The sequence below is a fragment of the Pongo abelii genome, chromosome 6, assembly GCF_028885655.2.
Source record: "Pongo abelii isolate AG06213 chromosome 6, NHGRI_mPonAbe1-v2.0_pri, whole genome shotgun sequence".
In the NCBI taxonomy this organism is placed as follows: domain Eukaryota; kingdom Metazoa; phylum Chordata; class Mammalia; order Primates; family Hominidae; genus Pongo; species Pongo abelii.
In genome coordinates, this window is record NC_071991.2 from 8,684,376 (window position 1) to 8,711,537 (window position 27,162).

At 47.7% G+C, this 27,162-nt stretch overlaps 1 protein-coding gene and 1 pseudogene across 15 annotated transcripts in view; one reads left to right on the forward strand and one right to left on the reverse strand.

The window, feature by feature from the left end:
• Positions 1-27,162, forward strand: part of TRRAP (transformation/transcription domain associated protein) — a 135,339-nt gene that overhangs the window by 104,323 nt on the left and 3,854 nt on the right. For 8 of the 15 annotated variants that reach the window (XM_054560183.2, XM_009242551.4, XM_009242555.4 and 5 more), the window contains 11 exons: positions 385-613; positions 1,207-1,472; positions 2,041-2,141; positions 5,876-6,077; positions 7,558-7,722; positions 9,242-9,332; positions 10,650-10,849; positions 11,676-11,937; positions 21,768-21,993; positions 22,704-22,921; positions 25,940-26,124. In XM_054560183.2, the coding sequence (XP_054416158.1) occupies positions 385-613; positions 1,207-1,472; positions 2,041-2,141; positions 5,876-6,077; positions 7,558-7,722; positions 9,242-9,332; positions 10,650-10,849; positions 11,676-11,937; positions 21,768-21,993; positions 22,704-22,921; positions 25,940-26,124 (2,145 nt within the window). The remainder of the gene's footprint in view (positions 1-384; positions 614-1,206; positions 1,473-2,040; positions 2,142-5,875; positions 6,078-7,557; positions 7,723-9,241; positions 9,333-10,649; positions 10,850-11,675; positions 11,938-21,767; positions 21,994-22,703; positions 22,922-25,939; positions 26,125-27,162) is intronic. The other 7 variants (XM_054560187.2, XM_009242558.4, XM_009242557.4 and 4 more) reach the window with 3 other exon arrangements.
• Positions 15,972-17,481, reverse strand: LOC100455890 (E3 ubiquitin-protein ligase RNF14-like; annotated as a pseudogene).

The following is a 27,162-nucleotide window of genomic DNA, read 5'->3' on the forward strand; positions in this document are numbered from 1 at the left end:
TGCCACGCTGTCCCGACCTTAGGCATTGCTGGACAAAGAGCCGGGCAGGGAGGGTGGCAAAGGGCATGGACAGCAGGAAGAGGAGTTTTGAGGACTGCCGATTAGCAAGGTTTGGTGTCTGTACCATCGTTCTCCCAGTCTCCTGTCTCAGGAGCCACAGGCTGAGGTTTTAAAATTGTAGACACCATAAGGAAAGTAGCGTTTGGGGTGAACAGTAAGTGAAATGTGGGATCTCAGGTGTCTGTGTGTAAATGAGAGTGCTTCCTTTGGTAATTGCACCATAAGATCTTTGCGATAATCAGGTCCCCGATGGACTCTGGTGTGTTTTTCTCGTTTGATCTTTACTGATATTTACCGCGGAGTCTTTTATGCTGGTCCCATCAGGCAGCCCAGCAAATCATCGAACTCCAGGAAGCTGCACAGATCAACGCAGGCTTACAGCCGACCAACCTGGGAAGGAACAACAGCCTGCACGACATGAAGACGGTGGTGAAGACCTGGAGGAACCGACTGCCCATCGTGTCTGACGACTTGTCCCACTGGAGCAGCATCTTCATGTGGAGGCAGCATCATTACCAGGGTAAACCGACCTGGTCCGGCATGCATTCATCATGTAATTTTCCAGACGCCCCACGGTTCTGGTTTCGTCTCTGTGTTTTGGTTTGGTTTGGTTTTTTTTACCCCCAGGTTTTCTATTTTGGGATAGGGATGACAGGTCGGGGTGGTAATGGTGCAGGGAAAGATGAAGGTGGTAGAAGAAGTAAAGTTTTGTTTTTTATTTCTGTACCTGTTACATTTTTCTAGTTGGGGCAGAATCGTACAGGCCGGGGGGTCAACGCTCTGAGCCATGGCACTCTGCGTTGAAGGTCCCGTCCCAGGACAAGCTGTGCTCAGGTGGCTCTGCGTGGCCTTTTCTGGTTTTCCTGGTCCCCCTCTTATCCCCTAAACCTGTCAGGCATCCACGTGTTTAGAGCAGCCTTTGTCATTTTATGATTTGGTTAGCCAAGATGGTAACACTCCACTCAAGAATTAGCACCTTTTAAAAGTTGCTTATGGTATAAAATACAAAGTAACGAGGGTTTATCACAGAGCTGCCCATTTTCATAAGCCGTGTGTGTGTGTGTTTCATTTTTTATTTAAGCCTTGTTGTGAAGTGCTTTGAAAGAGGATTGGTGTGGGCTGATGATTCCTTTCTTTGCCCCCTAGCGATTGTAACTGCCTATGAGAATAGCTCTCAGCATGATCCCAGTTCAAATAACGCTATGCTTGGGGTTCATGCATCAGCTTCAGCGATCATCCAGTATGGAAAAATCGCCCGGAAACAAGGACTGGTCAATGTAGCTCTGGATATATTAAGTCGGATTCATACTATTCCAACTGTTCCTATCGTGGATTGCTTCCAGAAGATTCGACAGCAAGTTAAATGCTACCTCCAGCTGGCAGGCGTCATGGGCAAAAATGAGTGCATGCAGGTGCGGACAGGACGCTTGAAGAATGAGGCCAGGTGGAGAATGAGGCCATGTGGGGACTCCTGGTTCAGAATATAAGGAAGGCGGATTCGAACTTCCTACAAATACAGCCTCAGTAAGGGGGAAACAGTCCTTCCAAAACAGGAAAGGGAAAGGAAGCTTCTTGACTGTGAATTACAGTCTCTTGTGGTCTCTGTCCTACTATATACTTAGTTAATGTGTTTAAGGAAAGAAAAAAATTACACAGTACAGAATTATGAGGATCTAAGATAGATTTTGACTATTTTCAGAGGAATCTTAATAAGAACAATAAAACCGACTAGACCTATAAAGCTTTGGAGAAAATAAGACCCCTAAGTATTTAGGATTAAATACTTAGAGTTAGCTTTAGTAATTCAGTTTAAATTCTGAACGTCAATCAATAAATATTCATGGTAGGCAAATCTTTTGTCAATTTAAAGTACATTGGTCAATGACTCATAGGACTTACTGCCTAGATTAGTATTTTATGAAGTTTTCATATTGTTTAGAAATTTCAATAACTTTTTTTCTGCTCATTTTTTTTGAACAGGGCCTTGAAGTTATTGAATCTACAAATTTAAAATACTTCACAAAAGAGATGACAGCCGAATTTTATGCACTGAAGGGAATGTTCTTGGCTCAGATCAACAAGTATGTATGTTATATTGAAAGGATAATAGAAAAAATGCATCAGTTTATTTAAAGTTATTTATAACCTGAAGCCAATGTGAAGCTCAAGCTAGAAATGGGTATGATTTGGTGACAGTCATTAGATAGGATTTTTTAGGTATTGCACCTCTGCAGAAAGAGTAACTTGTGACAAATTGATAAGCCTGCTTGATGTATAGTATTTTAAAAGCTTTTCTCAAATGAGCTACTGGATCACAGAACTGCTGATAACATGGATTCATTTCCCCATTTCCTCAGTCCGCCATTTACAGAGCTGGTTCGTTTTGTGGAGATGATTCCTGCTTTAGACCAGGGGTCAGTAAAGGATGGCCTGGGGGCCCACATCCAGCCACTGCCCTGTTTTTGTCAATGAAGTGGTATTGGAACACATCCCTCCCCACCAATGTTGCCTGTGACTGCTTTTGCCTTACTGCAGAGTTGAGGAGTTGTGATAGGAATTGTATGGTCTGCAGAGCCTAAACCATTCACTGTCTAGCCCATCACAGGAAAGGTTGCCAAACCCTGGTTTAGAGAAGTAAACGTCAGAGGAGATTTTGTAAGTATCATGCAAATGAGGTAGACTCACAAGATGCTGCCTGTTGCCTTGTATAGGCTCCAGTGCCTGCTTTTCACATCTTCGGTCTACAGGGCTTGCATGTTTAGCTTATTTTTAAATTAGGAAGCAGTTTTGTCAACATAAAAAGGTTTTATCTTTTTGTGTAATGTTTTAAATTCATATGACAGACACAACCATTCCAAAGTGTACAATTTAGTGGGTTTTAGTATATTTACAGTGTTACACAACCATTACCACTAGCTAATTCTAGAATATTTCCATCATCCCCAAAGTAAACCCTGTATCTGTTAGTAGTTACTCTCCTTTCTCCCCTCCCTCCCCTCCCCCTTTCTCTTGACAACTACTAATCTACTTTCTGCCTCTATGGATTTGCTTATTCTGAACATTCATATAAATAGAAGCATACACTATGTGGCCTTCTGTGACTGTCTTCTTTCACTTAGCAGGATGTTTTCAAGCTTCATCCATGTGCTGTCATGTATCAGTAACCTGTCCCTTTTCGTGGCTGAATACATACTGATATCCATTGGATATCCATACATTTTGTTTATCCATTCAGCAGTTGATGGACATGTGGGTTGTTCCTACTTTTTAGCTGCATGAGTAATGCTGGTGTAAACACTGAATACGTGTCTTTGTGTGAGCATGTTTGAGTTCTCTTGGTTATATACCTGGGGACAGAATATCTGGGTCATATTGTACTTCTCTGTTTATCTTTTTGAGACGTTGTCAGTCTTCCACAGTTGGCTGTACCATTTTTGCATTCCCACCAGCAATGTTTAAGGTTTCTAATTTCTCCACATCCTCACCAGCACTTGTTATTTTCTTATTATTTATCTGATTATAGCCATCCTAATGAGTATAAAATATATTTCATTGTGGTTTTGAATTGCATTTTCCTAATGACTGTTGATGCTGAGCTGCTTTTCTTGGTTTTTATTGTTAGTTTGTAATTCTTTATATGTCTGGATAAAAGTCTCTTGCAGATATATGATTTCCAAGTATTTTGTCACATTCTGTGGGCTGTCTTTTCACTTTTTTGATAGTGTCCTTTAATGTTCAAGTTTTTAATTTTGATGAAGTCCAATTCATGTATTTTTTTCTTTTGTTGCTCATACTTTTCACATCTTCTAAGAAACTGTACCCTAATCCAGGATCAGAAGCATTTATTCTTATGTTTTCTTCTAAGCGTTTTATAGATTTAGCTCTTACATTTGGGTCTCTGATCCATTTTGAATAATTTTTTTATGTGGTGTGAGGTAGGGGTCTATATTTATTATGCTGCACGTGGATATACGGTTGTCCCAGCACCATTTGCTGAAAAGTCTAGTCTTTCTCCATTGAATGGTCTTGACACCCTCATCAAAAATCAGTTGAGGCCAGGCCCAGTGGCTCACACCTGTAATCCTAGCACTTTGGGAGGCTGAGGTGGGAGGATCACTTGAGCCCAGGAGTTTGAGACCAACCTGGACAATATAGTGGAGACCCCCATTTCCAAAACCCAAAAAACAAAAATCAGTTGACCATTTTTTGTGGGCTTATTTCTGGACTCTCACTTCTATTCCATTGATCTGCTATGTAGAGTCTCATATTTCCATATGAATTTTAGGTTATTTTCATGTATTTCTGCCAAAACAGTTGGAATTATGACAGAGATTGCATTGAATCTGTAGACCAGTTTGTGAGCATTTTGCCATCTGAAGCAGGTTTTCTAGTTTGTGAACACGAGATGTCTTTCCACTAGTTTAGGTCTTCTTTAGTTTAATTCAACAATGTTTTATAGTTTTTAGTATACAAGTCTTGCACTTACTTTAAATTTATTCCTCAATATTGTCACGTGAATGGAGCCGTTTTCTTCATTTTCACATTGCTCATTGCTAACATTTGGAAATACCAGGATTTTGTATATTGATCTTAGATTTCTCAACCTTGCTGAGTGTATTTGCTCTAATAGCTTTTTGGGGATTCTTCTTTTCTGTGTATAAGATCTTGTCAACTGCAGGTAGAGATGGACTGACATCTTCTGTTCCAATAAAGATGCCTTTTATTTATTTTTCTTCCCAATTGCCCTGACTAGAACCTCAAGTACAGTGCTGAATTAAAGAGACGAGATCCTTGTCTTTTTCTTGATCTTGGGGAAAGCCATTCAGTCTTTCAGCCTTGAGTATGATGTTAGCTGTGGGTGTTCTGTAGATGTCTTTTATAAGCTTGAGGAACTTCCCTTCTGTTCTAAGTTTGCTGGGTATTTTTATCATGAGATGTTGTTGGATTTTTTTCAAATGGCTTTTTCTGTGTCCTCTGAGATGATTGTGGTTTTTTTCCTTCATTCTTTTAATGTGGTATATCACATTGATTGGTTTTATTTATATTGACTTTTTTGTTTTCTGTGTTGAACCACCCTTATTGCTGGGATAAATCCCACTTGGTCATGATGGATAATCCTTTTAATCTGCTGCCGGAGTTGGGTTGCTCATTTTTGTCGAGGATGTTTGCATCTGTATCATAAAGCACCTGGGTCTGAAGTTCACTTGCTATGTCTGGTACATTGCTGGTGTAATAGTGAAGCGGTATAACTGCTGTGGAAACAGTTTGACGGTTCCACAAAAAGTAAGCGTAGAGTTTCCACGTGACCAGCATTTCCACTCCTGGTATACACCCAGAAGTGTTGAAACAAACAGATACCTGTTCAGGAATGTTTGTAGCAGGACTATTTGCAATAACCAAGATGTGGAAACAACACAAATGGAACAGATAAACAAAATGTTTATGTTCTATATGTGCAATGGAATGTTATTCATTTGTTAAAGAGAATGAAGCACCGACACAGGCTTCAACATGGATAAACCTCGAAAACACTGTGCTAGGTGAAAGAAGCCAGATTGAAAAGATCACATGGTGTATGATTCAATTTATATGAAATGTACAGAACCAGTCAGTCCACAGAGACAGAAGGCAGACTGCAGGTTCCCAGGGGCTGGAGGTGGGAGGGGTTCAGAGCGACTGCTTATGGGGCGGTTGCACAACATTGTGAATGGACCAAATGCCCTGCAGTGTTCATTTTATAATGGTTAATTTCAGGTTACGTGAAGCTCACTTCAATTGAAAACCATACACGTTTTGGTTTTCTGTCTCCTCACAGGTCCGAGGAGGCAAACAAAGCCTTCTCTGCAGCTGTGCAGATGCACGATGTGCTGGTGAAAGCCTGGGCCATGTGGGGCGACTACCTGGAGAACATCTTCGTGAAGGAGCGGCAGCTGCACCTGGGCGTGTCTGCCATCACCTGCTACCTGCACGCCTGCCGGCATCAGAACGAGAGCAAATCGAGGAAATACTTAGCCAAGGTGAGACCGAAAAAACGAGCTTTGACCAGAGGCCATCGGTCGCCTTCAGATTTGGACAGAAATTTAGCTACAGTTTACTCACCCATGCCGGGTGTGAGGCATGATTTCATGCCTTAACTCTTAATCCTCATCTTTCGAAGCATCTTTCACAGTTCCATTTCAAAGCTGAGAAAACTGAGGCCTGGACACTCTTAGGGCCCCAGAACTTCCAAGTGGCAAAGCCTCACATAGAGCCCAAGTCTAGCACTGCCTGTGGGAGCTCACACCGAACAGAGGGCTGAGGAGGGGATATGGAGCTAGAACTTCCCTCCTAGACGCCCGTTAGGTTGTCATCCCTCCCCTGCAGGGCTGCTGTCAGCACAGCCACAGAGCCGGCGTGCTGGGATGGTTGTGGGTTTCTCTCTGCACGGTGCCCCCCAGCAGCCCTGAGCTCAGGATGGGTGTCACCCACATGCTCACTGAAAGACGTGCACTTGACATTCAGGTTCCTCCTTCATGTGGCTTCCTGTCTTCCCCCAAGAAGCAGACAAATAAAACCCCGAATTAATTCCAGCAGGAAACCCAAGAATAAATTGTTCCCTTTCCTATTTTGTCCATTAAAGGTTTGGATTTTTTAGAATTCCTTGATTTAACGTAAAAATTTGGAATGTACACCAGCACATGGCAGTTAAAGCCGACTACAGAGACAGCTACACGCACTGCCTCAGGGCTTGGTTCTGGGTTGCTTACACCCATATGTAATTGTTTCAGTCGTCCGTGGACACCTGGCTACCAGCCTGTGGCCTACCTGATGCCGGGGTGATGAGCATCTGAGAGTTTTAGCAAAAGTTCATTTTGTTTGGATGAGATCATGAGTGTAAGTTAACAGGTGGGCAGGCCCCAGGCATCTTCCTGTTGCTGTCTTGCAGTCGGTCACTGGTCACTGCTAGCCAGTGGATTAGATCAGCGAGTAATTGTCATTAAAACTAAAAAGGCCGGGCGTTGGTGGCTCACGCTTGTAAACCCAGCACTTTGGGAGGCCGAGGTAGGTGGATCACTTGATGTCAGGAGTTCAAGACCAGCCTGGCCAACGTGGCAAAACCCCATCTCTACTAAAAATACAAAAATTAGCCAGGCGTGGTGGTGTGTGCCTGTAGTCCCAGCTACTGGGGAGGCTGAGGCAGGAGAATCGCTTGAACCCAGGAGGTGGAGGTTGCAATGAGCCAAAATCGCACCACGGCACTCCAGTCCTGGGTGACAAAGCAAGGCTGTTTCAAAAACAAAACAAAAAAAGACTAAAGAGAAAATCTATATTTAAATTTTAGGTTATATATACTGTAAGATTTACTGTAAGTTTAGCAATAATGTTGACCTGCTTATAGATTTTTTTTTTACATGGCCAGTAAAGCCGCTCTATACAATGTTGTAATGTTGGGGAAAGTCTCTTGCTTGAGGGCTACAGAATTGTTATTCAACTCTAGAATTTCTCCTTCTGTCTCAGGTGCTGTGGCTTTTGAGTTTTGATGATGACAAAAACACTTTGGCAGATGCTGTCGACAAGTACTGCATTGGTGTGCCACCCATCCAGTGGCTGGCCTGGATCCCACAGCTGCTCACCTGCCTGGTTGGCTCGGAGGGAAAGCTGCTCTTGAACCTCATTAGCCAGGTGGGAAGAGCAGGGTGACCTTGTTCACATGCACAAAACATTGTGTCTTCATTTTGCGTTCTCTTTTTTCCCAGAAAGTAAATTTGAGTGCTCAAAGTATTAAAAATAAGTTAAAGAGATGGGAAGATATAATCATCTAGGTATTATTTAATATAAAGCATAATTAAAAGTTATTGAAGAATATATGATTTGAAGTGAAATAGCTAATAAAGCAGTTCAGTGTTAAAATTCTAATTTCTTAAACATTTTCCCATCTGTAATGCAAGTAAAATAAACTTGTACTAAAATGTACAGTTGCCAGTGGGTACTCTGAGAATGACAGGGAGCCCTGAATCTGATTGGTAGTTTTCATCTGATTTTTTGTCATATGCTGGGAGCTCTTCGGAGCTACCCTTAAACTAAAACATGCCCGATTGTGGCTGTCACCCTTTTGACAGTTGAGCTGCATTGTAAGGAACCCATGGTTCTCGAGGGCAGTGGGGCAGGGCTGGGGAAGCGGATAGCCCAGGGCCCTATGGAAAGGCTCTCGTAACCATCTCTTGAGAATGATTCCAGGATGTCCCTCTCCCATGAAAAGACCCAGGCATAGAGGAAGGACTAGAAATGGCAAAGTGTGGCTACAGTGAGGTTTGGGACACGGCACCTTCGTGGTTGCTTTTGTAAAATCATGAAGCGCCGCAGGAGTCCGTGAAGGTCTTCAGGAAGGAGCTGGGTCCGCGCACTCCGCCCACCCATTCCTCTGGCTCCTTCCTGCATGCAGCACCTGTGCTGTGTGGGCCCTGAGCAATGCCCTGGTTTTCCTTGAGGAGGCAGCTGTGTTTTTGAGTCCCAGCATTCTGTGTAGCGCTTATCCTCAGGATGCAGATCCAACCTACTTGGTCTCATCACTTGTGGAGCATCTCAGGTTCAAGAGCAGCCGCCTCTGCCTGTGACGGCTTAGATGTTATTCCTTTCTTCCTTTCATGGGCACATTCTGAAAGATTCAAGTGACATGGTATTATCCTGTCAGCCACAGAACTCCAGTTCAATAAAATGGGAGTTTCTTAACTGAAACGGACATCCCTCCCTCTCCTCCCAGCTGCAGTTAGGCAGAATAAAGTTATTTGATAATGGAATTAGTTCAAATCCACAGTGAATTGTGCCTGACAGATTAGCTGGTATTTGTATGTTTTTTTATTTGCTTCAGTGTTTTGCCTTCCTGGGGACACATGTGTTTTGCCTTCCTCAGATTTACTGCCTGGAAGGAAAGCATGGTTTCCCTGTCACTCACAGTTCCTGGGTGGAGTTGATGAAATGCATGTGTTGATGTGTCTTGGCTCTTTTAAAGTGAATCAAATATTTTGCCTGCTGTTGAACCTGGCCTTGTGCGTCAGATCAGTGCTGCAGTATTTGCTTCCTTGGTCCAAAGGCAGATCAGACACCTGTTTCTGACCTGACACTGGTTATTTTCAGTACAAATTATCTTTATCCAGAGCTCAGCAGAGAGCAGCGCTGTTTATAACGTCTTGTCTCTGAGCAGGTTGGACGCGTGTATCCCCAAGCAGTCTACTTTCCCATCCGGACCCTGTACCTGACCCTGAAAATAGAACAGCGGGAACGCTACAAGAGCGGTACGTCTCGGGTGGGGCCGGCAGGCCAGGCCAGGAAGGGCTCGTTCCAGGGGGTGCCCCACATCCAGACAGACCACCACAGCCACCCCCTGCCCTGCAGCTCACTCCTAGCCGTGGCCAATCTCTCCTCAGTGGGCAGCACTGTAGGGCAGGAAGCAAAGCCTGATTTGAGTACAGTCTCTCTTTTGCCAGGATGTAATAGGCGTTCATTTATCTGAGTGATTTGATCTATAGGTAGAGAAAATATATGAAATTTTCAGCTTCAGAATATTGTAAAGTTTACCTTCCTCCTTAGTAGTAAGTGCATCCCAATACACAGCACAAATGCCAGGTGCCGTGTGTGTGTGTGTGTGTGTGTGTGTGTGTGTGTAAGTTATGAGGAGTATCTTCAGCTGTGAGAAGAAATCAGTATTGAAGTCAGTCTTACCAGATGTTGGTGAAATTTCACTCACAGTGTAAGACTTTTAATCTATATTGAATAGCCCTTATATGCAAAGCAACAACTGATTTGATGGCTTTAGTTACCCACTAGGCATGGTGCTTTAAATAATGAGAGGACTGTTTACTGACCCTTGTTTTCAATGCTGAGTCTCCTAAGGGCCGGGGACCGTGCGTGGTTGGTGAGAGGCGGTGGATGCGGGCTGCGTGGCACATTTCAGCTCTAACCTCTGGGGAGTCAGTCTCCCTAGGTGGCTTCATGTCTTGGTCATTTGAAAATTAAGGTTTTTTAGTTTTAAGACTAAGTGTAGAGAGGTAAATTCAGAAAAAATGGTCATTAAGGGCTCTGCAGTGTATCTCACAGGGAAAAATGACCGTATTTTTCAAAAGCAGTATTTTGCAATTGGCTTGGCTTTCCAAACCAGTTTCCTATTAACTGCTTTTAGATTCTCTGAGTTTATAGTAGCAAGGAACGTGTAACATATTGTGAGATATTTTTCCAAACATTTATGTTTAGGATGATCAGACATAACAGAAACGTTAAAAGGAGTGCTCAGGGAACCCTTGTGCGCCCTCACCTGGACTCACCAGGTGGCGTGTTGTCACATCTGCATTCTCCTGAAACACATACACGGGTTTATTTAATGGAATGGATTGAAGCCGCATTGTAGACAACTGCGCTGTCCCTCCCCGCGTCCCTCAGCGCACCTGCGCCTAGAACCAGGGCCTTCTCCCATGCAGTCCCTGGGGAAGCGGTCTTGTAAGGATTCACACGCCGGCAGGAACCAGCGCTCCTTTGGCCCATGGGTCCTGCAGCGCTCCGAGCCCTGGCGTCTGTCGGTTTTGCGCTGACACTGGCGTTGTGTGTGTTGCTCTCAGATTCTGGACAGCAGCAGCCAAGTTCAGTGGGTAACCAGTCCCATTCTGCATCAGATCCAGGGCCCATAAGAGCAACAGCACCCATGTGGCGCTGCAGCCGAATCATGCACATGCAGCGAGAGCTCCACCCCACCCTTCTGTCTTCCCTGGAAGGCATCGTCGATCAGATGGTCTGGTTCAGAGAAAATTGGCATGAAGAGGTATTTGGCTCTGATCTTGCAAATGGTGGCTCCTTGTCGAGGGGACGTGGCATTCTGTGTGCTTCTGTGGCTCTCTTCCCTTGAGCTGTAGTTGCCAGTCCTTTTATATATTTGTTGTTGAACTTAACCATGGACCAGGCAAATAGCTATCTCTGCACACTAGTACAGCCTTAAAGATTCGAAGCAGAAGACATGAAAGAGGGTGGAATTGAGGAAGCCGCTTCTTGCTGTTAAAATGCTGGCCGTGCTCACGTCCCTGAGCTCAGTGACCTGAGTGCCACTGTTAACCAGGTGTGAGCAGGAGCAGTGGCGTGAGTAACAGGGTTATAATTTCCATAGATGGGGAATTGTAGGGATGTGGGGTCTTTTCAGCAGTCAGACCACTTCCTTAATAACGTTGGCTTAAGCTGATGACAAAATAGTCCACGCCTCATGCCGAGATGCTTACCTGGTTGAGCCCCAGGGCCAGCTCCTTACTGCTGTGAAGTCTCGTGTGTGCACGGTGCACGCAGACACGCGGTGGGAACAGTACAGCTGCCTGAAAATGCAGGGGTTTTGTGGCTAATCGCAGACGGGTGTATGATCCAAAAAAGTGGGGCTTTTCTGTTTTTGCTTTTTGAATGTTCAGGGCCCTTACTCCCCAAGGTCAAAAGCACCTGCTCCCGTTTCTTGCACACGCTGATTTCATGCCTGCTGTGTGTGGGTCCTGCCGGGGAGTGCAGAGATGACCCTGGGCTGGGAGGGCCGCACTCAACAGGCGCTTTTGGCTGCTGGTTCTGGAGTGGAGGGCTGTGTTTGTCAGTTGTCTCTGGCTCTTTTCTACCAGGTTCTCAGGCAGCTCCAACAGGGCCTGGCGAAATGTTACTCCGTGGCGTTTGAGAAAAGCGGAGCGGTGTCCGATGCTAAAATCACCCCCCACACTCTCAATTTTGTGAAGAAGTTGGTGAGCACGTTTGGGGTGGGCCTGGAGAATGTGTCCAACGTCTCGACCATGTTCTCCAGCGCAGCCTCTGAGTCTCTGGCCCGGCGGGCGCAGGCCACTGCACAAGACCCTGTCTTTCAGAAGCTGAAAGGCCAGTTCACGACGGGTGAGTCTCCATTTTCCTTCCCTTCTGTAGGGAGAATTGGACACGCTGATTTTCTCCAGCTTTAGTGTCGAAGCTGATTGGATCATTGATTTTCTGATGACTGCATGGGGCACACTGGTTACACTCTGTTTACAGTGCAGACATCAGAGTGCATAGCTGAGACCACATGTTTTTCTCCCAGCGAGGGGTCAAGGTTTGGAGCAGGAGCTGCCAGGATCCACGACGGGGCAGAAAATGCATGGTTTCAGGCCACACTGCCCTCCTGCCCTCCTGCCTTCCTGCCTTCCTGAGACCCTTCCTTTACTTGCTTTTGGTGGGAAACAGTGTAAGGTGGGGTGGTGGGAGACAGTGTTAGTGTGAGCCGGTAGGAGACAGAGTCCTGGTGAGCCTGTGGGAGACGGTGCCGGGTGAGCCGGTGGGAGATGGGGCCAGGTGAGCCGGTGGGAGACGGGGCCGGGTGAGCCGATGGGAGACGGTGCCGGGTGAGCCGGTGGGAGACGGTGTCGGGTGAGCCGGTAGAGATGGGGTTGGGTGAGCCGGTGGAGATGGGGCCGGGTGAGCCGATGGAGATGGGGTCGGGTGAGCCGGTGGGAGATGGGGCCGGGTGAGCCGGTAGGAGACGGCACCAGGTGGGATGGTGGGAGACGGTGTTAGTGAGCCAGTAGGAGACAGCGTCTGGCGTGCCGGTGGGAGACAGGGTCCGGTGGGCCCATGGAAGACTGGGTCTGGGTGAGCTGGTGGGAGATGGCGCCAGGTGAGCCAGTAGGATTTATAGGGGCAGGGCCTGCAGTGACGAGCTAAGTGCAAGCTCACTGTGGATTCTGGGCATTGTGATAGGGAGATGTATTTTCAGTGCTTGTCTGTAGTTCAGGTTAATGTGTTTTCCTAGACTGACAGCTTAACTCCTGGCTCTGCCTCTTACGTTGTGATGTGAGGGAAAGGAGTCCAGTTTCCTTCAGCCCAGGTTTCTTCCTCTGTCAAATAGGGAGCCTCACCCCACGGTATCCCACCCCCACCATCTACACACCTCTGTTCCATCCTTGCACCCCCGTCCCATCCATGTACCCCGGTTCCATCATACACACACGTCCCATCTACTCACCCACGTCCTGTCCGTGCACCCCGTCCACTCACCTGTATCCTTTCACCTGCATCCATCACCCCCATGTCCCATCTGCACACCCATGTCCCATCTACTTACCCTTGTCCCATCGTACACACGTACATCCCATTTACACACGCGTGTCCCATTGTACGTACCCCTGTCCCATCTACACACCCACATCCCATCCTTGCATCCCCGTTCCATCCTCACACTCCCGTCCCATCCTCACATCCCCATCCCATCCTCACACTCCCGTCCCATCCTCGCATCCCCGTCCCATCCTCGCATCCCCATCCCATCCTCACACCCCCATCCCATCCTCACACCCCCGTCCCATCCTCACACCCCCGTCCCATCCTCACATCCCCGTCCCATCCTCACATCCCCGTCCCATCCTCGCATCCCCGTCCCATCCTCGCATCCCCGTCCCATCCTCGCATCCCCATCCATCCTCGCATCCCCATCCATCCTCGCATCCCCGTCCCATGCTCACACCCCCGTCCCATGCTCACACCCCCGTCCCATCCTCACACCCCCGTCCCATCATACACACCCACATCCCATTTACACACGCGTGTCCCCACGTACGCACTTTGTCCCATCTACACACCCACATCACATCTGCGCACCCGCATCCCATTGTACACACCTGCGTCCACCGCTGTGCACACAGGCACAGGTGCTTCTCGTGCTGGCTTCTCGTGCTGTCTGGAACACGTTGCTTCTTGCTCCTCATTCAGCCTCCATCCCACTGACCTGCGGGCACCCCAGCAGAGAAGCGCGTGGTGGGCTCTCTTGCCAGGCTCTCACTGAGAGCTCCTGGTCCCAGGATGTGGCTCCAGCTGCCTAAGTAACTTCCCCAAGCCTTCATCTCTCGAGTGTCAGCACATAAGTGATTGTTGTGTGAAAACAAGATTTGTCTGGTACAGTTTCCCAGAGATGAAAGAAACATGAATCATTCACATTTAAAAGCTTAATTACTGCATTTTTAAAATTGTAGAACTAATCATTTTAATTTTCATTTCTTGTCTTCAACTTATTCTTTAAATTAACTTCAATTTTTATACAAAATGTCCTGAATGGAAGTGCTTGAAACTATCTGGTTAAAACAAAATATGGGCCTCAAACCTAAGCTCAGTCACTAGCCCAGCTAAAAAGAAGAGATGCTATCCTGTGACCTTTTTCCTCTTAATAATATGTTATATGCCGAACAGTTTAAAAATGGGATTAGTTGCCTTGGTGACAGAATAAATAGCAGCAGCTCTGTTCTAATTATAAGATTATTTTAAATTTTATTTTTAAGATTAAGCATCCTCTTTGACAATCCAGAAACATAGTCTTTACTGACTCTTTGGACACACACCTAAAACAGTTAAAGGGATTCCTCAATTTTCAATGACAAAGTACAAAAAAAGAGTATGTTCTTGGTGGGCACGGTGGCTCACGTCTGTAATCCCAGCACTGTGGGAGGCCGAGGTGGGTGGGCAGGTCACTTGAGGTCAGGAGATTGAGACCAGCCTGACCAACATGGTGAAACCCCATCTCTACTAAAAATACAAAAATTAGCCTGTCATGGTGGCGCGTGCCTGTAATCCCAGCTACTCAGGAGGCTTAGATGGGAGGATCGCTTGAACCTGGGAGACGGAGGTTGCAGTGAACCCAAATCGCACCACTGCACTCCAGCCTGGGCAACAGAGTGAGACTCTGTCTCAAAAAAGAATATGTTCTCAAGCTGCAGTTCAGTTTTTCTGTCCCCTTTTCCAAAAAAATCTTACTTTACTACCAAGCCATTCACCTAACTATAAGGAAAGACAGTTTTTCAAAAAGGCAACAAAGTCCAGAAAAAGGAGTGGGTATCAGTCCAAAATTATCACCCAAAACACTGCTGTTACAAAAAAAATTAAAAATTAGAGTAGGAAGCCAAATTCCCATAGCTTGTTAGAGAAGATCTTTAAAAAGAATTCAGAAAGTTAAGAGTGGAACTACGGTAGTATAGACAGGCTCAAAATGCAGATAATTCAGGAACATTCAGCTTGGAAATATATTAGGCTTTCTCCTAGTCCAGCAGAGGAAATAAAATCATGTGTTGCTGGAATTAATATTAAAATTGTCTCCACACGCAGAAGGTAAAGAAAGAGAATGTGGAAGAAACGTAGCAAAGACAAGTTACCTTAAGTCTAGGCTCTGCTGCCCAGGAAAATTGAATCGAACTTAAATTCTTCCTGAGTCAGTATCACTAAATTCTAGATTTGGCCTGAAACCAGTGGACCACATACACCACTAATAAATATCAAGTGACCCACAGTGTTTGTGGTATTAAATTTTTTTGTAATTATTACAAGTTTCTATTCTGAAAAGCAGTAGATCAAAATGACACTGGACCATGCAGTCGGTTACAAAGTAAACAGCTCCCTCCAAAGAGAACTGACTTGCCAGAAACCTAGGCTGGAAGGAATGTGAGTAATATGAAGTACATCAGGCTCTCAGTATAATTTCCATAAGGCTTTTCTACCCACCCCAGTTGTAGGGAGAAGTACTGAGGGAGCTCCAACACAGTGTCTTACAGGGGTGCTTCCTGGAGACAAAAGGGCTCTAAGTTTAACTCTTGACCCCTCTTCTCCTTACCTAAAGCTTGGGGAAGAAAATAAATATTTAATTTTTAACTTTTCAGACCTTTGGGCACATTATAATATTTAATATTCTGTAGTTTCCTTTTCTGAACCTCTGGCTTAGAATTTTTTTCTCAACTTACATTAAAAAAAATGTATGAATGCTCCTTCACCAGATGAAAATATAAGCCATGTTCTTCCATCTCTTCTACACAGGAAGAGTGAATGAATAGTACTGTAAATATCCTGCAAGGTTACTTTATGTACTTGACAAAGATTAGGGAAAACCAATCCACTTCCATAGCTCAAAGAGTAGTTAACTAGTCTTCAATCTCATCTTCCCAAATGTCTACATTCACATCCAAGCATGAAACAGCTGGTTACAACACGGTGAAGTAGGGTTGGCGAAATGTTTGTAAGGGGTTGCTAGAGAGAGAACCCATGCCAACCCAATAGAAATAGTGTCTGCAGCCAGTACATGGCATCCACTTCACTTCTCTATGTGAATTCCACAGCATGGGCATCTCTTCGAGTTCTCTTGTAGCCTCTCCTTACTTTCCATCTCTTCCAGTGCCTTCTGAGTCACCCTCTTACCTTACCTCTGTTCCAGAAATCTTGTCTTGGCCTCATCTGCTTGCAGGTATTCGTTTTGTAAGTCTGTTAATTTCTCTGCCATCACCTTACATGGAGAGGCCCCATGGTAGGTCAGTCTGTTCCAGAAATCTTGTCTTGGCCTCATCTGCTTGCAGGTATTCGTTTTGTAAGTCTGTTAATTTCTCTGCCATCACCTTACATGGAGAGGCCCCATGGTAGGTCAGTCTGCACAAGGTACAGAAGGCAAAGTTGCAGCTGGAGCAGATGCCCATGGTACAGCTAGGCCCTGCAGGCCCCCACAGGCGGGGGCAGCACACCACATCTGCCACCAGCTCCAAGGTGGATGGGAGGAGAAGGCAGCCATGACGGGCAGATAACTCTGCTTCCACTGGCTCTTTGACCTGGCCAGGAGTGGCCACCGAAGGGCACTTTGGTTCTGAGCAGTTGAGGCATTGAACCTGGCCATCTCTGATCTGGATTTCAAAGCAGTCCTTCAGACAGGCTTTGCAGTACACAGGCCTCACTCCAAGAAGTACATGCATTCACTGCCCAGCTTCTCAAAGAAACAGATGTCGTACAGGAACAATCTACTATTAAAGCATTTTATCTGCTGAGCTTGATCAAAGTCCAAGATTTCCTGGATCAGACTTGACAGTGATTCTACTTCCACATCCTGCACAGCTCTATCACCCACAGTTTCCTCTTGGTCTACATGAGATCCAGCAGCTCCTCCAAAATCTAGCTCTGTGATGGGAGAGGCTTGAGCTGTCCTTCTCAGCACTTCTTCCTGAGAACCCATCTTGAGCTCAGTGGGAGAGACAATATTCGGATGCACCAGGGCCTCTTGCTTAAGAAACTGCATCCAGCAGACAGGATCCCGCTGCCACTGTGTCCTTCCCATAGGTTGTCTAAGTACTTACATAGAGCAGAGAGCTGAGTTGGTGGCAGCAATTTGCCACTGAGTGTGAATGAAGGTGGGAAGGAGGATGGATATTCTGGTGGCAGCTCAGAGTTCAGCACCACTGGAGGGAGAAAGCAAATGTATACTCAAAGCCACTCTTCTGGGGGCACTCATCTGAACTGCCGCTCACAAATATCTTGAAGTTCTGTGGCAAATCCAAATCGATCCTGATTTCTCCACCTCGGACAGGCTCTGCTTTTCTGAATTCATCTCCATGATAATACTCGCCAGGGCCAGCAGTTCACCTCCTGAGCTTCTCAGTCTTCTGACAACATTTAATTTTATGAGGAATTGTTAATAACAATCAGAAAAAAGGATATCAGCACTGCAGTCTGTATTTCAGTTTATTTATTTATTTATTTATTTTAAGGTGGAGTTTTGCTCTGTTGCCCAGGCTGGAGTGCAATGGCGTGATCTCAGCTCACCGCCACCTCTGCCTTCCAGGTTCAAGTGATTCTCCTGCCTCAGCCTCCCAAGTAGCTGGGATTACAGGTGCACATGCCGCCACACCTGGCTAATTTTTGATTTTTAGTAGAGGTGGGGTTTTACTATGTTGGCCAGGCTGGTTTTGAACTCCTGACCTCAAATGATCCACCCACTTCGACCTCCCAAAGTGCTGGGATTACAGGTGTGAGCCACTGCCCGGCCATGTATTTCAGTTTAGAGTGGAGTTCCTGCAGATCCCATTTATTCTCCAGGTGGTGGAGATGAGACTGCCAAAGCTGGATAACAGGCCAAGATGTGGAACTCATACTACATATACTATGGAAATCCTGCCATTTGGGGCAAACCAGAAACCGCTCCTTCAGTGAGGGAAGCCCCTCCTCCACAGTGTTTCCCTCCAGCCTGGGAAACTCCTTTTCATTCTTTCAGGCCACACCGTGCGCACTCCAGCCTTGGTTCAGCCTGGGTTCAGCATGCCACTGCCACCGTCTCCTGCGCTCGCCACCCGTCGTCACTTGGGCAGCTGACCAACAAGTGGGGCAGGCCCCAGCCTAGCTCTGTGCCCCAGCGCTGGGATCAGAGGGCGCTATGTGGGCCTGTGAGCCATGGGCCAGCTTGGGGTGTCCTGAAGGAGCAGGGCCCCACACCTTTCCCTTCCTCATCAGTGCCCTGAAGGGTCCTGGCTAGGCTGGGCTGGGGGCACCCTGTCTCGAGTTTGGGGGACCGAAGCCCACTGAGCAGTCCTGGCCTGGCCCCCTTCTCTGCCTTGCATGCCCAGAGTGTGGTCCCTACCATACCTTCCAGCCGCCCGGCAGTGCCCGACTTAGCGCTTTTGTAATGATCTTTGCCACATTCTTTCTTCACTGATGGGTTAAATCATAGAGTAAGTGGTTCACATTTGTGATATTTAAAGAATCTCCTAAAGACTCATTGTGTCCTAGATGACACAGTTAATATTATTAAGTCACATAAAAGAAAATCTTTGTCTCCTTAATCGGAAAGGACACTCAACAGCCATAGCCGTGACCAGGGTTGCATCGAGGTTGCATCCAGCTGAAGTGTGGCGTGTGCCCTGCAGTTGCTCCAGGCAGTCTGGGGGTGCGGCTCCCCTTTCGTGATGTGTGGGTTGGGCCTGCCTTAGGTGAACCCACAGCTGAGGGAGGTGCTCTTTGAAAAGTGAAAGGCGAGCCCGGTCCTCCCTGTCTATACATGAAGCGCTTTCATCTCCTCAGGCTTATCACGAAGTGTGTGTGATGTGTGGTCTTTCACCCTTCTGAGAACGGAAGAGTCTGAGATGAAAGTTTTATGGAAATCATATTTTACTTAAAAGAAATGGTGGTATTCAGCATGCTTTTATCTTAAAATATCCACATTATTAAATCAAAAAAGTAGAGAATCAGAAATGGGATAGATCTTCTGGCTTTTGATATTAAAAAAAAAAAAAAAAAAAAAAAAAAAGTCACAAAACCAAAACTGGAAAAAGCATGAGGCTCCTGACTCATCTCAAAGTGCGGCGGGTCTCAGACACACGCAGCCAGAGCTCATCCACCTTCCACTCTCCTGTACACAGGGGAGGCTGTTTCTGTCTCTTTCTTTGTCTGTGTTTCGTTCATGGAATGCAGTCCAGTTCTCTAGCAGAGCTGTGTGTGTGGGCTACCAAGCACATGTCTGTAAAGAGGTGGAAGAAAGCTCAGAAATGGCCCACTCCATTTATCCCACAGAAACGAAGACTTCCATTCATGTGGGAACTGGTACACAAATATTCAGAGCCTTTGTTATTTTATTTGTGATAGCTTAAAACTGGAAACCATGCAGATGCCCTTTCAGAAGGTATTGAATACATTAGAAAAACCTCAGCAATGAGGAGTTAATTACTGATACACAGTAACGTGGGTGAACCTCCAGGAAATCATGCTGAGTGCAAAAAGCCAGCTTGGATATGTACTGTGGGATTCTTATTTGTGAAATACCACAGTGGAGACGGAGAAGGGATTCGTGCTGGCCAGGTGTTCAGGATGCAGGCGAGAGGCGGGGGTGGCTGTGAAGGGCAGCCAAGGGCATCCCATGCTGATGGTGCAGCTCAGCAACTGATTGTGCTGGTGGCTCTGCGAGGCCACACAGTGACATGACCAGAGGTGTACGCATGCATACACACACGTGCACACACACGCACACGTGCACACACACCTGCGTACACACACATGTACACACACACTTGCACACGTAACTGGTGAAGTCTGAATCAGCTCTTCAGCTCTTTGGACTGTGCCAATGTCACTTTTTGGTGTTGGCATCGCACTGGGTTGCATAGGACGCTGGTGTGGGAGGAAGAGGGTTAGGAGTACATGGGACTTCCTGTATATTTTGTTTGCATCCTATTGTGAATCTCTAGGAATTTCAGAATAAAAGTTAAAAAGAGATCAGGCATGAGCTTGGCGGCACCTTCTTGGTCCAGTGTGGAGAGGGAACAGTGAGGTGGCCTGCGTCCTTGGCGGTGGCCTCTGTCTCTCGCAGCTCTGCTGGGGGATTTCACCTTGGTGCACAGCAGCCTCTCCAGCCACCTGCCCGTGTGGCGTCCTGGCACTGTGAGGAATGCAGAGGAGGGAGGTGCCACAGAGCTTAAAATGAAAGGGAAACCAGACAAGTGGTATGAAAAACACACACACACACACAAAATGCATTGGCTTTCATGAAACTGATGACATTTGTGGACAGCCAAGTTCAGACGTGGGCAGGAATAGGCCACTCGTATAGCTGGGTGTTATCACGCGAGGGCAGGGATGGTCAGGCCACTCGAATAGCTGGGTGTTAGGCCCAGCGCCTCATGTGCGCTGCCTTGTTTAATTTCGTCCTTACGGGGCAGGTGTTAAATTATTCCCATTCCTGTACGACAGGTTAGAAAAGTGAGAACCTGAGAGGTTCAGCAGCGTGCTCCAAGCTCTAAGCTGGCATGTCTCCCGCCACGACTCAGCCAGCGTTCCATTTGGGCTCAGGACGCCAGCCCTGGGGACGGTGCCTCCTTGTGGCTCCCCCAGGGCCCCTGCTTTGCTGCAGAAGCGGTTGGGTTCATCCTGACCTCCAGTTGCCCTGGTGAGTTAGGGTGACGAGGCTCCTTCCAGCACTGGCGCTCGTCTGGGAGGAAGTCAGGGCGTTTTACAGAAAGACATTTTAATATGAGTGACCTGAGAAATACATTAACCAGGGATTTTTGAATTGCTTCAGTGAAAAATGTTTTTGGCTTTTGCCATTTTGGTATCCTGCATTCGTTCCTTCTCTTGGCTCATTTAGAGTCTGTCTCCTGGGTGGTCATTTCCGTTGCCTCAGGCTCACTTTGATTACAATATCAGCTTTGACAGGAGACCTTAGGGCTCCGTGTGACACTTGTGCTCAGAGTTGGGGTTGCCGTTGGATGCTGGTCTTCAGGCCCTGGTGACACGGGCTCCTGGTTGTTGGGTTTTACAGGCCGCCCTCGGGCTCCTGTGTCTCCCAGGGCCCCAGCCTCACACACTGAGGTAGACGTTGCCTCAACGGCATTGTTTCCGGAAGGGCCTGTGGGGTTGGGGATGGGGTTTCAGGCTGGTGGTTCCTCTCTTCCTCTTCCTCTCCACGCGGTGGGAGGTCCCTTATGGGGCTTCTCTTGTTCTGTCAGCCTCTTGGGGAGCAAGGGACATAAAATATTTTGCTCCACACCATGTGTAAAACGTGTAATTCAGCCGGGCATAGTGGTTCACGCCTGTAATCCCAGCACTTTGGGAGGCTGAGGTGGGCGGATCATCTGGGGTCAGGAGTTCGAGACCAGCCTGGCCAACATGGAGAAACCCTGTTTCTACTAAAAATACAAAAAAAAAAAATACTGGCCAAGCCTGGTGGCGGGTGCCTGTAATCCCAGCTACTCGGGAGGCTGAGGCAGGAGAATCACTGAAACCCAGTAGGCGGAGGTTGCAGTGAGCCAAGATTGCACCACTGCACTCCAGCCAGGGCGACAAGAGTGAAACTTCATCTCAAAACAAACAAAACGTGTAATTCGTAGCTGGTAGGGGCTTGAGCATGTTTTTTGCAGTGAATTAGAACTGGCCCAGATGACTAAAAATGTTTTAATTCATGTTTTATTTTTAAGATTTTGACTTCAGCGTTCCAGGATCCATGAAGCTTCATAATCTTATTTCTAAGTTGAAAAAGTGGATCAAAATCTTGGAGGCCAAGACCAAGCAACTCCCCAAATTCTTCCTCATAGAGGAAAAGTGCCGGTTCTTGAGCAATTTCTCGGCACAGACAGCTGAAGTGGAAATTCCCGGGGAGTTTCTGATGCCAAAGCCGACACATTATTACATCAAGATTGCGCGGTGAGTGGGCCAGCCTGGCGGGTGGAACTAACCCACGGCACCCATGGACATGGAGCACCATGGGAGCTCCAGGGTGGACCATGTGGAATTTCGGACGCAGATTCCCTGACATGGGAGAAGATGATTCTGGAATGTAAGTGTTCAGGCACTTTAGAAGTTCTGCCCGCACTGACCGGTTAGCTGTCCTGAGTGCAGTCTGGGTTTGCATTCAGCAGACCTTCTTCTGAGTCATCATAGAACTTGACAAAACAGTGTGTGTCCCACTCTTTTGTAAATCCTCGAAGCACAGTATTCAGGCAGAATCAGACGATTGTAGCATTTCCTAGAGCGTGCTGCATCTCATTTGAAATGCAGAAAGGGCTTTGAAGAGGTTTCTCTTAACAAAAAGTGTGTTTCGTCTTTATTTCTGAACCAGACACAGCTCTGCTTTTCCATACGTCCAGAGTTTAACTGCCCTTTCCTCCAAATCTGGCTCCTGTCCTGGCCAGCTGTCCCTCCTCCTTGACTTCCGCCCATGGCTGCTGAATTGAAAATATTGTGACTCATTTCCACCGCATCAGGGTGAGGCAGGGTACAAATAAGTTGATAAACAACCACTGGCCTACGCAGTCCGTTTTCCCGTGACAGTTCGGACATTCTTAGCTTCTTCTCAAGACCAGGACTGGTAGCAGAGATGCAGGGCATGTCCTCATGGCTTCTCGCTCTGGCAGGTTCATGCCCCGGGTGGAGATTGTGCAGAAGCACAACACCGCAGCCCGGCGGCTGTACATCCGGGGACACAACGGCAAAATCTACCCGTACCTCGTCATGAATGACGCCTGCCTCACGGAGTCACGGCGAGAGGAGCGTGTGTTGCAGCTGCTGCGTCTGCTGAACCCCTGTTTGGAGAAGAGAAAGGAGACCACCAAGAGGCACTTGTTTTTCACAGGTAGAGATGAGAGCGACACCTCGCGGGGTGCACAGGCAGCTTCACAGGTAGGGATGAGAGCCATACCTCGTGGGGTGCACAGGCAGCTCACATTAGCCTTTGAGGGTCCAGCTGTGTCAGCAGAGAATGTTCTAGTCTGTGCCGACCAGGGAAGGCCTCAAGAAGAGGAGCAGCTCCGGGCCTTCAGGCCTCTCACTGAGAGATGAGAGCTGTGTCCACCTTTCCTCTAAGGCGAACTTGTCCAACCTGCGGGCTCCATGCGGCCCACGATGCCTTTGAATGTGGTTTGACACAAATTTGCCAACTTTCTTAGAACATTATGAGATTTCTTTTGCTTTTTTTTTTTTTTCTTTTTTAGCTCATCACCTGTCGTTAGTGTCAGTGTATTTTATGTGTGGCCCAAGACAATTCTTCCAATGTGGCCCAGGGAAGCCAAAAGATTGGACACCCCTGTTCTAAGGCCTTTTGCACTCTTAAGGAGTGGGCCCTTGGGAGAGCTGGCGCCTGCCAGTGCGTGCTGCCGGTTTTGCTTCTCCTCCTGGGAACCCAGGCTGCCGGGAGGAGAAGCAAAACCAGCCCAGCCGAGCCTGGGCGCCAGCGGGGCAGCAGCATGCATCAGGTTTCCAGCGCACCTCGAGCTGCTTCACACACTGTACTCTGGGCCCTCCCTGAGTTTCCTTCTTGGGTGAAACGCAGGACTCGGGAAAGTCTAACTGCCCTGTTAAGGCCACAGAAATTGCCAGGGGGACACAAATAGCTGATAAGAAGCAACCTCTGAGTGAAGTCTTTGTCACTGAGTTATCATGAGTGGCCTGATTGTAAAGGCACGTAGATGAGATGCTTATAATGTTATCCAGAGAAGAGAGGCACTTTGATGACTTTTTAGCATGTAATCCCTGAAGTCGGGAGCCCGCTGCAATGTATGTTATGTAGTCCATTATGGAACTTTCTTTTGCCACCTAAGCTGTGATCAGCCCCTTTTGACCTGAAATCTCTGACCCTTAAGTTTTTTATATCTCAAAATAAGATTTTTTAAAAAGCCTAAAGAAAGCTCAAAATGCATCACAGAAAGCTGTGTGTGTTTTAACATGTATGTAACATGACCTGTAGTGTTGATTCCAGCTGTGGGTTATTGATTTCTCTGCTTCCAAACGCTTGGTCAGCGCGGAATGGTGGTCCTAATGTGTGTCCTGGAGTCATTTGGGGATTTCTTTATGGGTAGATGCCAGGACAGCAAGCCATCAGCTGTGGCTTAAGACAGAATCAGCCACTTGGTTCACAGAAGTCAGAATCATCTGTGTGCACTTCACGCGCCGCTCACTCCACGTCAGGGGTTACAGTGGCTGGGACACAGCTACCACTGGGACCCTCACCAGGCAGGCTTAATCTGACATCTTCTGGAAATCTTTCAGCTCCGTCCAACTTTATTGCAACAAGATATCTGAATATTCCCTGAACCTAGTATCTTCATAAAGTATTATCTCATTTAATCCACAAACAACCCTATGGGGTAGGTACTATTATCCCACTTTCGGAAGAGAAACTGCACACAAGTCTGGTGCTGCTCCCCAAGGTGACATCACTGGGGAGACAGGCTCTGGAGTGGTCGCCCAGCGCTTCTGCCACCTCCAGCTGACTCAGACCACAGTGGTTTCGGTGTAGGTTAGCATCCTGTTGGGCAGGTCGTAGATTAACTGCATCTCCGATACCAAATGGTGATTGGGAACAAAGTGCTGGTCACCATGTGTGGACAGGGATTTATACATTAATGCGGCTGGATGATCAGGTTGATGCTGGTTGCTTTCCTTATATGGACAGAACACAGCAGATGACCTGAGGGATGATTTTCCTCCTCCAAAGATGGGGTACAGCCATCCTAGGTGCTGAAAGACAAGTTTGCATCATTAGACAGCAGCTGTCTCAGAGCAGGAAGGCCGGACTTTTCCCATAGACTCTGATTAAGGAAAGCCTCTAAGAGTGAGCATTTGGTAGTCTGTTTATTCTTTTTTTTTGAGACGGAGTCTCACTCTGTCATTTGGGCTGGAGTGCAGTGGTGCAATCTTAGTTCACTGCCACCTCCACCTCCTGGGTTCAAGCAATTCTCCTGCCTCAGCCTCCTGAGTAGCTGGGACTACAGGTGTGCACCACCACGGCCGGCTAATTTTTGTATTTTTAGTAGAGATGGAGTTTTGCCATGTCGGCCAGGCTGGTCTCAAACTCCTGACCTCATGTGATCCACCCGCCTTGGCCTCGCAAAGTGCTGGGATTACAGGCGTGAGCCACCATGGCCAGTCATGTTTATTCTTATTTTTTAGACAGGGTCCTGCTCTGTCACCCAGACTGGAGTGCAGTGGCGCAGTCACAGCTCACTGCAGCCTCCAACCCCTGGGCTCAAGCAATTCTCCCACCTCAGCCTCCCGAGTAGCTGGGACTATAGGCTATCCTTTATTTTTTGTTTTTTTAAGATGTCTTTTTTTTTTTCTTTGAGATGGAGTCTCGCTCTGTCGCCAGGCTGGAGTGCTGTGGCGTGATCTCGGTTCACTGCAACCTCTGACTCCCTGGTTCAGGCAATTCTCCTGCCTCAGCCTCCTGAGTAGTTGGGATTATAGGCACCTGCCACCACTCCCAGCTAATTTTTGTGTTTTTAGTACAGACAAGGTTTCACCATGTTGGCCAGGATGGTCTCGATCTCCTGACCTTGTGATCCGCCCACCCCAGCCTCCCAAAGTGCTGGGATTACAGGCGTGAGCCACGGTGTCCGGCCAAGACGTCTTTTTAAGATTGCCTTCTGAAGCATTTCTGTTTGTGGACACAGGGTGACGATCAGCTCGTGCCGTCAGAGCCTCGTGCCATCTGTTGAGTAAATGGATGGCGCATGACCACCGGCTTCTTCCAGCCAACCCCCCCTAGGCATACAGAGCCGGGTCAGCTCTGCTCCCAGTGGCACTCTAACAGTGGAGCTGAGCACTGGCCCGCGGTCACCCTCAGCCTGTCCCGTTTCTCTTCCTTTCTCCCCAGTGCCCCGGGTTGTGGCGGTTTCCCCACAGATGCGCCTCGTGGAGGACAACCCCTCTTCACTTTCCCTTGTGGAGATATACAAGCAGCGCTGCGCCAAGAAGGGCATCGAGCACGACAACCCCATCTCCCGTTACTACGACCGGCTGGCTACGGTGCAGGCGCGGGGAACCCAAGCCAGCCACCAGGTAGCAGCGGGGCTGGGCCAGGGGCCGAGCTGCCGCCTGCAGCCCTCCTGTGTGGGGTGGTGCCTGGAGACGGGTGTTTAGGAGACCAACAGGCATTTGTTGGGGGCCACCTCTGTCATTTAAAGTAACTTTATTAGACTCATGAGATGGTGGAAATGAGACAGCTGTTGACCTTGGTGAGAGGACACTTGTCGTGGACGGTTTGTTATGACCAGACACGGGTCAGTCCTCGACCTTGCTTGCGGTTTCGATAATGAGATCTTTGGAGTAGAAGCCTGAGAGGAAAGGTGTTCCTGCGAGGGCCAGGCTGCTAATGGTGAGGGAGGTCGAGGTCAGGGGTATGGTTTTGAGCAGTCCTCCTATTTTTCGGATGTCTTGCTCATTGTTGAGGTTATGAATGATGGACCCAGAGCATATAAATAGGAGGGCTTTAAGAGAGGCCCCTTGTCCTCTGCCTGCACTTACAAAGAAGCGCCGAAATTAGAATTTTAAAGTAAGTTTCTGGCGGTCTCACTTGGCAGCCACACCTGATCTGAGGTGATGGGAGGCTGTTTACAGTCTTCATTCATCCACTTCATGTTCCCGTTCACCTGGTCGGCTGCTGGGGGTGTTAGGTGATGTGCAGCATGTGTGCTGTTTTCTAAAATACAAAAAGCGACAGACTCTGGAGTGCATGGGGCCCAGCTGTTTCGGTTGCCTGAGCCTGGAGCGTGGTGCCCGCAGGAGTCTTGGGTGGCCCTGGCCTGCAGCCCCTCGGAGGTGCAGAGGCCCCTCATTCACCTGCACATTTTTGCCATTGGTAGGAGGCAGGGCAGGTATGGGCTTTGGGTGGGGAGATTTTTGGGGGATTGTGTGGAGCACCCAGGGGCAGCTGTTTTGGCCTCTCCCTGGGTGCCCCATGGTCCTTTCTATGGGTCCCAAGAAGGAGAGACCACAGAGGTGGTTGCTGTGACCTTGTCCCGAGTCACCCAGGGACTCGTTCCAGTTCTCCTGGCTCCTGGAGGACTTAGTTTGGTTGAGGAAGGTTGAGCCCATGGT